Source organism: Myotis brandtii, unplaced genomic scaffold, assembly GCF_000412655.1.
Source record: "Myotis brandtii unplaced genomic scaffold, ASM41265v1 scaffold156, whole genome shotgun sequence".
Lineage (NCBI taxonomy): Eukaryota > Metazoa > Chordata > Mammalia > Chiroptera > Vespertilionidae > Myotis > Myotis brandtii.
The window spans coordinates 1,121,226-1,133,725 of record NW_005355666.1 but is presented as its reverse complement, the minus strand read 5'-3'; the positions used below and the strand labels follow the sequence as shown (position 1 = coordinate 1,133,725).

General features: G+C 41.5%; 1 protein-coding gene across 2 annotated transcripts in view; it reads right to left on the bottom strand.

Annotated features, from left to right (window-relative positions):
• POLA1 (polymerase (DNA directed), alpha 1, catalytic subunit) overlaps positions 1-12,500 on the bottom strand; it is a 314,757-nt gene that overhangs the window by 109,374 nt on the left and 192,883 nt on the right. For both annotated transcript variants that reach the window (XM_014536066.1, XM_005861768.2), the window contains exon 35: positions 8,598-8,714. In XM_014536066.1, the coding sequence (XP_014391552.1) occupies positions 8,598-8,714 (117 nt within the window). The remainder of the gene's footprint in view (positions 1-8,597; positions 8,715-12,500) is intronic.

Genomic DNA, 12,500 nt, shown 5'->3' with positions numbered 1-12,500 from the left:
CCTCTTCAAAACAACCTTTTCTACCTGCCTTCAAATTCCACTCCTGGGGCATTCGGACTAGATCCACTCATTGCTCTGGTCTGGCTGGGGGTTCTTGGCCTTGGCACTACTTATTGTTGTGGGGCTGCCCTGTGCACTGTAAGATGTTTAGCAGTATCCCTGGCCTCCACCCACTAGATGCCAGTAGCGCTCACCACCACCCATCAAGTTGTGACAACTAAAATGTCCTCCAGGAAGTAAAATCACCCCAGCTGAGAATCACTGCTTTGGTCTAATGAGGACTCCTTATCTCCCTGCTACTGTTCCTACCTTACTGATTAGGGAGCATCATCATCACAAAGCTCTGGCTGCCTCTCTCTCCCTTCAGAGTGTGGGGTGTGTATGTCCTTATCTCCAATAGAGTAGAGGCCTATGAAAGGCAGGGTCTGGTTCTTTGTGATTTCTTGTTTTTTTCTAGTATAGTTGAGTAAAAAACCCATACATAATTTTAAATATTGCCCTGGCTGGGTAGCTCAGTTGGTTAGAGCACCATCCCGATATGCCAAGGTTTCGGGTTCGATCCCTGGTCAGGACACATACAAGAAGCAACCAATGAATGCATAAATAAGTGGAACAACAAATCAATGTTTCTCTCTCTCTCTCTCTCTCCCTTCCCTTATCTCTAAAAATCAATTGAAACTCCCCCAAAAACATAATTTTAAATATTAAGTCACCTCTTGTTTCTTTTAGGTGCCTAGTTTAATAATTATTTTTATGTTCTAATTAGTTAACATCGATCCATCTATCAATAAATCCTATCACATTCCATGATTTATTATTATGGCCCTGACTTATCACTCCCACTGTTAGTCAAGATTCTTTGGCCACAGTCATTACACAGAGACTTACACACTGTCTCCTGGCCAGTTACCAAAACCATATTTTAAAAAATTTTATGACCCATCTCCTTAAGCAACTGGCTTCTGGGGTAAAATGAGTAGGAGCAAGCACATTTTTAAATATGCTGCTTAAAATATTAGATTGTTCAAGGAAACAGACCCCATGATTTCTCATTCCAGGGGCCAAACCAGTCACAAAACCATGAGACCATCAACATCCAATCAGTATTGTTGTGATTTCCCCTTTGAGAGAGACTCCTTGTGGAGAATGATAAACTAGAAGCAAAGATGATTCTGTCCATGTGAATAATTTCCGGCCCCTGAAATGTAAGCCGGAGTGTTGGGTGGAACTTCCAGGAAGGTTGCTCAAAGAATTGACATGGCTGGGAGGTGTATCCTCCAGCGGTTCTCAACCCGTGGGTCGCGAACAATGAAAATACATCCTGCATATCAGATATTTACATTATGAGTCATAACAGTAGCAAAATTACAGTTATGAAGTAGCAACGAAAATAATTTTATGGTTGGGGGTCACCACAACATGAGGAACTGTATTAAAGGGTTGCGGCATTAGGAAGGTTGAGAACCACTGCTTGACCCTTCAGCTTTTTTTCCATCTTGTAGCCTGTGATGGTTTGAAGGAGTTTGTGCAGCCACCTTGGACCATGTTGTGATCTTGAGGTTAGAAGCCTGGCATTGCCAATGATGGAGAAGGGCAGAAGCTTATGCCCCTGATGATGCTGTGGAGCTATAGCAATCCTCAACAGCCCACACCTGGATTTCTGTCACATGATACAGTATTGTTTCTTGGATAGAGAACTGAATGTCCATTCTATTTAAGCTGCTGTTACTTTTGGTCTCTAATTCCTTCAGTTCAGTACAATACCTGTCTGTTATGGGTTGAATTATATCCCTAATAAGGTGTGTTGAAGTCCTAACCCCCAATACCTGTGAATGTGGCCTTATTTGGAAATAAGAACTTGGTAGATAAAATCAGGTTAAGATGAGATCATACTGGATTAGGCTGGGCCCTTGACCCAATATGATTGGTATCCTAAGAAGAAGAAAAGATACAGACACACACAGGGAAAAGATGGCCACGTGACTACAGACGCAGAAACTACAGTGATGCATCTCTGTAGGCCAAGGAATGCCAAGGATTACCAGACACTAGAAAAAGAGGCAAGGGAGGATTCTCTCCTATAGATTTCAGAGGGAGAATGCCTTGCCAATACCTGGATTTCAGACTTCTAACTAGCTTCCAGAACTGTTAAAACAATAAATTTTTGTTGTTTTAAGCTATCTGGTTTGTGGTACTTTGTTACAGCAGCCCTAGGAAACTAATACACTACTAATGGAGTCCTAGACTTAAGTCTAAATAAATCACTTGGCTCTCAAAACTCCTGACAAGGCATGGACCAGAGGTTGCATGTGCAAAAAATATTATGTGCTTTTAGTATACAGAAGGCTCAAAATGAATCAACATTGTGAATATAGACGCCGAGAAAGTTAACGCAACCCTAAATAGACTTCACAGAAATTGGCTACCTAGAAAAGTTGGCAGCAGCAGGATTGTTCTGCTCTGTACCAGTGCCAGTGAGGGCAGCTGAAGTGTAGCCTGCAGTTCTGGGTTCCTCACTTTATTGGGAAAGGAACACTAGATTGGGATCATTATTCTGAAAAGCAGAGTACTAGAAAAATGTCTGAAGACTTAGGAATATTGGGCCTAGCAGGGACAGGCTCAGGAGGATAGCCACTTTCACTGTCTTAAAGGCTCTCATAAAATAGGAAAACAGTAGATGCTGAATAAGTGCTTACTGAAGGCAAATGATCAATCCATTCAGTTGAACTAGGAGCAATGAGTGAGTCAAAGGACACACATTTAGGCCAAATGTAGGACCTATCTAGCTAGTGAAAAAGAAAATAAACTTTGAAAGTATATTGAAAGAAGAAACCCATCAGTGGATGACTAGATAAGCACATGATGGTATCTCTATGCAATGGACCATTTTCCAGCCATAAAAAGCAATGAAATACTGACGCATGGCAGAACCTCAGAAACATTGTGCAAGTTGAAAGAAACCACACACAAAAGGTCATCCTATATAATAAAAGGGTAATATGCAAATTGACCCCAACGGCGGAACGACCAGTTGCTATGATGCGCACTGACCAACAAGGGGCAGACACTCAATGCAGGAGCTGCCCCCTGGTGGTCAGTACGCTCCCACAGGGGGAGCTCTGCTCACCCACAAGCTGGGCTGACAGCTGCGAGTGCAGCGGTGGTGGTGGAAGCCTCTCCTGCCTCCTCGGCAGTTGAGCATCCCCCGAGGGCTCCTGGGTTGCCAGAGGGGATGTCTGACTGCCAGCTTAGGCCTGATGCCCCCCCCCCCCCCCCCAGAGAGCAGGCCTAGGCCGGCAGGTGGACACTCCCCAAGAGTTCCCAGACTGCAAGAGGGTGCAGGCCATGCTGAGGGACCAAGATCATTATTCTGAAAAGCAGAGTACTAGAAAAATGTCTGAAGACTTAGGAATATTGGGCCTAGCAGGGACAGGCTCAGGAGGATAGCCACTTTCACTGTCTTAAAGGCTCTCATAAAATAGGAAAACAGTAGATGCTGAATAAGTGCTTACTGAAGGCAAATGATCAATCCATTCAGTTGAACTAGGAGCAATGAGTGAGTCAAAGGACACACATTTAGGCCAAATGTAGGACCTATCTAGCTAGTGAAAAAGAAAATAAACTTTGAAAGTATATTGAAAGAAGAAACCCATCAGTGGATGACTAGATAAGCACATGATGGTATCTCTATGCAATGGACCATTTTCCAGCCATAAAAAGCAATGAAATACTGACGCATGGCAGAACCTCAGAAACATTGTGCAAGTTGAAAGAAACCACACACAAAAGGTCATCCTATATAATAAAAGGGTAATATGCAAATTGACCCCAACGGCGGAACGACCAGTTGCTATGATGCGCACTGACCAACAAGGGGCAGACACTCAATGCAGGAGCTGCCCCCTGGTGGTCAGTACGCTCCCACAGGGGGAGCTCTGCTCACCCACAAGCTGGGCTGACAGCTGCGAGTGCAGCGGTGGTGGTGGAAGCCTCTCCTGCCTCCTCGGCAGTTGAGCATCCCCCGAGGGCTCCTGGGTTGCCAGAGGGGATGTCTGACTGCCAGCTTAGGCCTGACCCCCCCCCCGCAGGTGGACATTCCCAGAGGGGTCCGAGACTGTGAGAGGGCACAGACCTGGCTGAGAGACCCCCCCCCCACGAAGGCCTAGGCCGGCAGGTGGACACTCCCCAAGAGTTCCCAGACTGCAAGAGGGTGCAGGCCATGCTGAGGGACCAACCCCCCCAGTGCACAAATTTTCATGCACCAGGCCTCTAGCATATTATATGATTCCTAATGGGTGTAGGGATTTCTTTGGGGGTGATGAAAATGTTTTGGAACTAGAGGTGGTGGTCGCACAACATTGTGAATGTACTAAATGGCACTGCATTATTCACTTCAAAATGGTTCATTTTACATTATGTGAATTTCATTTCAATAAAAAGGGATGAAAAACTTAAAAGAAGGCTAGCATCTGCTTTGTGGTAAGAGAAGCTGTATGTAGAATTTAGCAATTTCTGCATCAAAGAACAAGCACATTAAAATCACAACAGAGATCCAAAGGACCCTTCATGGTAAACACTGAGAGTCTACTGAAGGGTAACTAATTACTAGATACAAATGTTGAAGACTTTCCATCATGGTTCTAAGGTTCTCTGGCTGCACAACTCATGATTACTACCTTAAGAGATCACAATTATTTTTCTATTTTCATTTTATGCCGAAACAAAACACTCTCCCAGGTGGCTTGACAACATTCTCAGTGTTCCTAAGTGACTTATCAAATCAACAATTCATTCAACCATAGCCATTTTGAAACTGTAACACACAATGATTATAAGTTCATCATTTAAATTCTCCCTTGAAGGCCAAAGTCCAGTATGGTACACATATTCCATTATAAAATTTTTCAAAGCTTTATAACTGAGGATAATGTGAAAAACACTAGAGTTATCCCAAAGTAGGATTCTAAGTCATTTTACTGCTTTCCTCATAAGTGGCCTTCAAGAAATTTAGTTGAATGAAAACCTGACTAAAAGGCTCTACCACAGTGCTCCTGCCCCAGGGGCTGTACAATTTCACAAATTATTTCTACCATGGATGGCCCAGGGTGTCTCACTCATGTAGATGGTTTCTCATCTCGTCAAAGATAGAAATGTTAGTGAGAAAAACTTTAACTTGGTTTAAAATCCTAGTTCTATAATGAAAACAAAACAAAACTTACGCTTTATTTTTGATGAATTATATAACACAGAATACACTGTGGGTTCAGCTCATAGCCATACAGATTTGGTCACCTTAAGGAGTCAAAACCATGTCCCTAAAATAAGGAGATACTAAGATATTTATTCTCTGTCCAGGTAAGTCCCGTCTCTATCACCAGTGTGGAAAAGGGTTCTATTCACTTAGGAACTTATGCAGTCCTCGAAGTTTTTATTCCTGTATTTATTTGGACTTCCTATGTAGCAGCGAATACCCAGAGAATATATTTTTAATAAGCAGCAATTTGCATACTGTTAAATTCCCATGAACCTAAGAAAACTTTACTGATTTTTTTTAAAAAAAGGTATCTCAGAAGAGAGACACATCTGAAACCCTGGGAACAAAATTGCCCCAGCTTTCTTCTCATAACTCTGGCAACATGAGCTGGAAGAAGAGCCAGTTTTCATATTCCAAGTCAATTCTGGAAAGTACTCAAGCAAACTGCAACCCAGGACTAAATGAGAGTAGATTTATTATGTGAGGATGAGACTGGCACAGTAAGAGGCAAGTGCTTTACCATCAACCTTGAACGTGTTTAAAGTCCCCACTAGTCAAACATTAGGAAAGCAGTGCTTTTGTCCAAATGGATATTTACAAATGCCTATTTTTGCTCACAGATAATCAATTTTATATAATTTAGGTAATGTTAAACTAGCTTCATAAATAAGGACATGCCCTGTTCATTTGATATGTCCCTAGCACCCAGCAAAGTGCTCGGATACAGGTGTTCAATAAATAATTTTTAAATGAAAGTAAAATATGATTGAGACACAGCAACCCAGAACTTAAAAACCAGATAAGCACAATCCTGCAAAATTAACACGATGGAAAGCCCTATGATAATTATAATGACCCTATCCATCATACCATTGATTTTGGAACTTCTCTAGAACTATTAGCAGGTCCTCGAATAATGTTGTTTTGTTATAACATTGGTGAGATGTCATAGGAAATTAACTCTTATTTATATCAGCCTATGTAAAACTGGTTTCATTATACATCATTTTGCTTAAAGTCACAAAACCTATTGATGCTGTTAAATGAGGAAAGATGTAGCTTTTTCCTCCTTCTAGGAAAGCCTAGGAACCTCATAAATAGAAGTAAGAAATTCCCCACTCATCACTAGCAACTCAAAATGAACTGCAGAAGAATAGACTTAGTCCCACTCTCCAGGTCCCTGTGAGGAACAGCTAAGGGCAGTATCACCAACCAGGATGCTATGAACCTCCAGCTATTCCCAAGGGTCATGTTCTGAGCTGCAATATGACCCAAGAAGCTAAGCTATAAAAGCTTCTCTCTGGGCAGAGTAGCTGATAACTTTGATAAATGCCTGCCCAAAATGCCACCGTTTTGAGGACAAGAATATGAAGCGAAAGAAATTATTTCAAAATGCCCGTCGGTTCGCTCATTTAAAAAGGATAATAAATGATCAAAGAAAACCAGATGTATGAAACCACTCACCAATAACATCATCAACCTACCAGGAACATCATCAGCGTGTACTGAAAGGTTACTGATCTGCTAGCTGTACACTTTCCTTTTACTTTCTTTCACCAAGAATGCAATCATAAAACTGGTTGACTTTCTAAGAAGTAATTCAATTCTCACTGAACTTCACTTGATGATCTAGATGTTAAAGGCTCAAAGGCAGCATGGGTTCTTGAAGCAAGGTGATTCCCCTGGAGTCTGCAATTGGACTGATGACTCACACTAAATTGATACACTCTTGTTTTCTTTCTGCACCTGCTGATGCAAGTCTTGCCATGAGGCTGACGTAAAAAGAATTTGCTGCAACAGCTAATTCTCACTTTGTGTTCTGTATTTTTAGAAAACCTACACTCTACTTTGTTAATTATGGAAGATCTACAAAATTAGGGAAGGAACATTTATACATATCAAATTAGTTTAGTATAAGTGAATAATAATGTTCAAATGCTGCAACGGTGGTGGTAAAAACTGGTTATAGTCTAAGTTGGGATCTGGCAATACAAATCATGACCCTATTGTATTTATGTATTTTGATGTATACTATTGATAAGAATTTATCCTAAAGAAATATCTCAAATAACAACAAAAAATAACTTAAGTAGGAAAATATTTGTCACAGTTTTCTAGTAAAGACAAAGTGAAAGTAGCCTAACATGCCCAATGAGAGGGAAAGAAATTTTGCATTTAAAATTTCTGGTACTGAAAATTAAGTAGCAATACAGACAGATGCTTGACAAAAGATAATACAAAAGCACATTTTCATTATGACTGAAAATACGTAAAACATACATACGGATAAGCAAAACAAGGGAATATACAACAATGGCTGTAGCCATTTGTAGTTTCTGACTTCTTGCTAAATTTTGTGAAAAGACAATATATCATCTTAAATAATTCGGTAAAACTAGCCTGTGGATCAACCATTTTAAGTGAAAAGATTTGAAGTTAAAAGTTGCTTAAAGAACCCTGCCTCTGTGTTAAAAAATAAGTAAATACGTAACAGGTTTCTGATTCTCTCTCTCTTCTCACCAAAATCCTTACAAATCCTCTGGCCAGACCAATGTGGAAAGTGAGGCATTACAGTCCTGTTAGGCGAGACAGACTACACAGACTACACATGACCATTTTATAGGCTCTGAGAATCTGCAATAAGCTTGTTTAACTTTGGCTAGTCCAGAGTTTGCTAGATGTAGTTGATTACAAAACGCTCTTTGCATGCAAGACCCCCAAACATTCTTCTCCCCACAGTTTGGGAAATGGTGCTTGGATGATGCTCAAAGGAAATTACCAGGAAGATCGTTCCAGACCATGTGCTCCCCAGTTGAGAGCCGCTAATGATAGTCTGCCTTATACCTCAGGTACATGTATTAAGGCAGAGAAAAGGCTTGAGAACCACTGATCTATGCTGCTACTTAGAAACAATGGAAGCCCATACAAATAAACCCTGTAGGGTACCGGTTTGGGAGGTTTTCTGGTACTTACAAAAAGGGTTCTGATCTAGTCCAAAGGTAACAGCAGTTTCTGCAAAGAAATGGTACCTCTTCTTTGTAATTATCAAGTGGCGACCAAAGAAATCTGAGTAACCCATATGAGAATTAGTTTCTCTTTTAGCTATAAATACAGTATTGCTACGAAGTGAAGAAAAAAGCATATCTTTTTGAAGTCTGAATATTTAAAAAATATGTGTATGGTAGTAGGGTGTCTGTACCCAGCAAACTCCAAATATCTACTTCCCAGAGCTAAGGAATGGACAAACACAACCCCCAACCCCCTACAAACACACACACACACACACACACACACACACACACACACACACACAGTTCTTTAGCATCATTTATACCACCTTTACCTCTGGTCGAAGTGTAGCTTTCATGCAGACTTGGCAAAGAGGTCCATTTCGGGAAAACTGAAGGGGAAGGTGCCGAATTCGATTTCGACAGGTTGGCTCCTCACAAATCAACCAGCCCTGCAGAGAAAAAAGAGAACACTTCAGTCCCCTCGCCACCATCAACAAATGCAAATAAAGACCCCTTTCATTATCAAGATAGACTCATCTCATTCAAACTTTCCTTAGAGATTCTGAAATAGCTCCTTACCTTTCTTTCCTGATGTGTTTATTTTGATCTATTCCCCAAACTTAAAAGTTAGGCAATTCATCAAGTTTTACAAAAAGAAAGATTACATAAGATGGTATTCTCTTTTCTTAAAATACAATCCCATCCCACATACAAAAATACCTCCCAATAAAATCTTATATGATTATTCACAGATGTAAACCAATGGATTTTAGTTCATTAGTACAGACCATTACCAAAGTAAAGAATATACCACACAGAAATAAATGACTTTCCCAACAGCCGAGTAATTATTTATTACTTAACTAGAGGCCCGATGCATGAAATCTGTGCAAGGGGCTCGGCCCTCACAGCCACAGCTTCGTCTAGAACAGTGGTTCTCAACCTTCCTAATGCCACGACCCTTTAATACAGTTCCTCATGTTGTGGTGACCCCCAATTTCATTGTTACAAATTGAACATAATTAAAGCATAGTGATTAATCACAAAAACAATATGTAATTATATATGTGTTTTCCGATGGTCTTAGGCGACCCCTGTGAAAGGGTCGTTCGACCCCCAAAGGGGTCGCGACCCACAGGTTGAGAACTGCTGGTCTAGAAGGATGTCTGGAAGATCGTTTGGCTGTCCATTCTAATTAGCATATTACACTTTTATTATTATAGATTGCTGAGATCAGTTTCCTTCTCTGTGAAATGAATACAATAGTACCTGTTTTATAGGTTTTTTGTGGTTGTGATGTAATACATTCAGAGTGCTTAGAACTATGCTTGGCATAAGAGAAACACTGACTAAATGTAAGCAACTCTTTTATGTAAAATTAAAACATTGCCTGACTGGTGTGGCTCAGTGGTTGAGCATCAACCTATGAACCAGGAAGTCATGGTTCAATTCCTGGTCAGGGCACATGCCTGGGTTGTGGGCTCCATCATAGTGTTTATCCCATAAGTTTGATTGCATATATCTTTAAAAAGTGACATTATTTTTATGGCCACTTATTTAATGTGATTAAGTTTAATATGGTGCAGTAAATATCAGGAAAATATATTTATGAAACTGTTTTATAAAACAAGATTCAGTTAATTTCAATAATTATTTATTGATACTATTTTTAAAATTATCATTGAGTGCTTAGTATGTGTTAGGCCCATTGGGATCGGGCCTAAACGGGCTGTCGGACATCCCTCTCACAATCCAGGACTGCTGGCTCCCAACTGCTCACCTGCCTGCCTGCCTGATTGCCCCTAACTGCTTCTGCCTGCCAGCCTGATCACCCCCTAACCACTCCCCTGCCAGCCTGATAGACGCCTAACTGCTTCCCTGCCGGCCCGACTGCCCCTAGCTGTCCTCCCCTTTCGGCTCGACTGCCCCTAACTGCCTTCCCCTGCCCGCCTGGTCCCCCCTAACTGCCCTCCCGCCAGCCTGGTTGCCTCTTACTGCCCCAACCAGCTAGCCTAGTCACCCCCAACTGCCCCCATCTGCTGGCCTGTTCACTCCTAACTGGCCCCCCAAGTCAGCCTGGTCACCCCCAACTGTCCCTCCTGCTGGCCTGGTTGCCCCCAACTGCCCCCCCTGCCGGCCTGGTTGCCCCATGCAGCCTGCTGTTCAGTAGTTTGGTTGTCCCTCACTATCACCCCTGCCAGCCTGGTTGCCCCACACAGCCTGCTGTTCAGTCATTTGGTCATCCCTCACTAACCCCCCTGCTGGCCTGGTCACCCCACACAGCCTGTTTGTTCAGTCGTTTGGTCATCCCTCACTTACCCCCCTGCCGGCCTGGTCGCCCCACGCAGGCCTGGTCACCCCTAACTGTCCTCCCCTGCCAGCCTGGTCATCCCTAACTGCCCTCGCCTGCTGGCCTGGTCACCCCTAACTGCCCTCACCTGCCAGACATCTTGTGGCAGCCATCTTTGACCACATGAGGGCGGTCATCTTGTGTGTTGGAGTGATGGTCAATTTGCATATCACCTCTGTATTATTTAGGATGTTCTCTGGAGACTGCCATGTTTTCAAGGACAACGTCAACTGACCACCCTTTCCCAGTGGTTTCAAATAGCCACTGCCCACTTCTCTGTACAGTTCCCTCCTGCAGTTACTCCCCCTTGCTGCTCTTGTGTGAATGTTCTCATACACATGTGATAACAATATGCCTGTTATCTGCAATCAGCATTGTTTGCTATGAAACGTATCTGTTAAAAAAGTAAGATAAGACTTCACAAATGGGGTTGAACAAAACTCAGGTTCTCTGGGGGCTTTAGTGCTATATGTATTAGGCATAATACACCTAAGGCAAACTAGGGGGTATAAAGGTGAACAAGGTATGTTCCCTTGTTGCATGGGTTCCCACTCGGGGAGCTGAAAGCAGGGACCTAGAGCCTTTGGAGAAGCAGAACTTCTGAACTGGTCTTGAAGAGTAAGTATAAGTTGGAGAAGGCAGGAAAGACAACTTAGGTAGAGAAAACAACATGTGCAAAAGAATGAAGGCCAGAGAGAACTATGTGGAGTATGATCAAGAAAGGCATCAGTGACATTTTTAACCATGTTCCCTGTTTCTAGACTGAGCAACCTGTTTGGTTTTGTTCTGCCTAGAGGAGAGCAATGTATCTACAATTGCTCCTTAATTATGTTAGGGACCTTCATCTGTCACTTATTAATGTGGCCACATAGCATTAATCCAAAGCTGCAGGATGTCCCTACTCGCTGTGCTAAGTGACCTCATTCTTCAGAATAGGCTCTTCTTGGAAGTAGCTACAACCAAGTCAAGGCAAAGAACTCCAAATCAGTTCTTCCAGCTCCATTTATAGCTTTTTTACTAGTACACCCAAAGGAAGTGTACTGTAACATTTTTTACTAAAAGAAAATATGCTACCTTTAAAGAATATAAAATCCATCTAGACAATACATTCATAGTTAGCTTCATTCCTATCTTTAGTCAATAGGCTGAAATATTTTAATATTTAATTTGAACTTTTCATGTAGAGGGTCTCAAGGAGTCCTTATAAAATCTTTAATATATACCCAGAAATATATTTAATATTGTGGAGAGTTTTAGGAAATTAAAATCTAAATATGAAAACAAGGTATACACACACACACACACACACACACACACGCACACACACACGTAATTCAGTACAGTTTTGCTTTAAGAAGCAATTTGTATGGTACCAACTATAAATGCTAAACAACAGAGAAGGGATGGAGTTATGTGGATCCTACCACGAACTAGAATAAAGAATCAGTGGTTCTGAGTCATAGTCATAGTCATAGTCATCATAGGGCCAAGTGCCACATTTTCTTGATTTAAGGACACATTTTTATTCAGTTTACTATTTCTAAAACTCAAATGCATTTACAATTGACATGTACATTTAATGATGTATTTGTATTTCCTTCAAAAAAGCTGTTAAGATATAGCTCACAATTGATGGCCTCTTAGAATTAAAGAAACAAGATACTTTGGTTTAGTCTATTCTAGGTATGGAGAATACCGAGGGGGACAGTAGAGCTGATGGCAGCAGCAGGTATTAAGTTTTAAATGCAGCCTATGAACACTAAAGGTCAGATTAAGTTTTTTCTGGTTACCATGTAGGCATATTAATAAAGGAAACAGTAGACTTCAAGCAAACCACGTGTGAAAAATGTAGGACTGGATGACTCTTTTATCATTCATTTGGAGT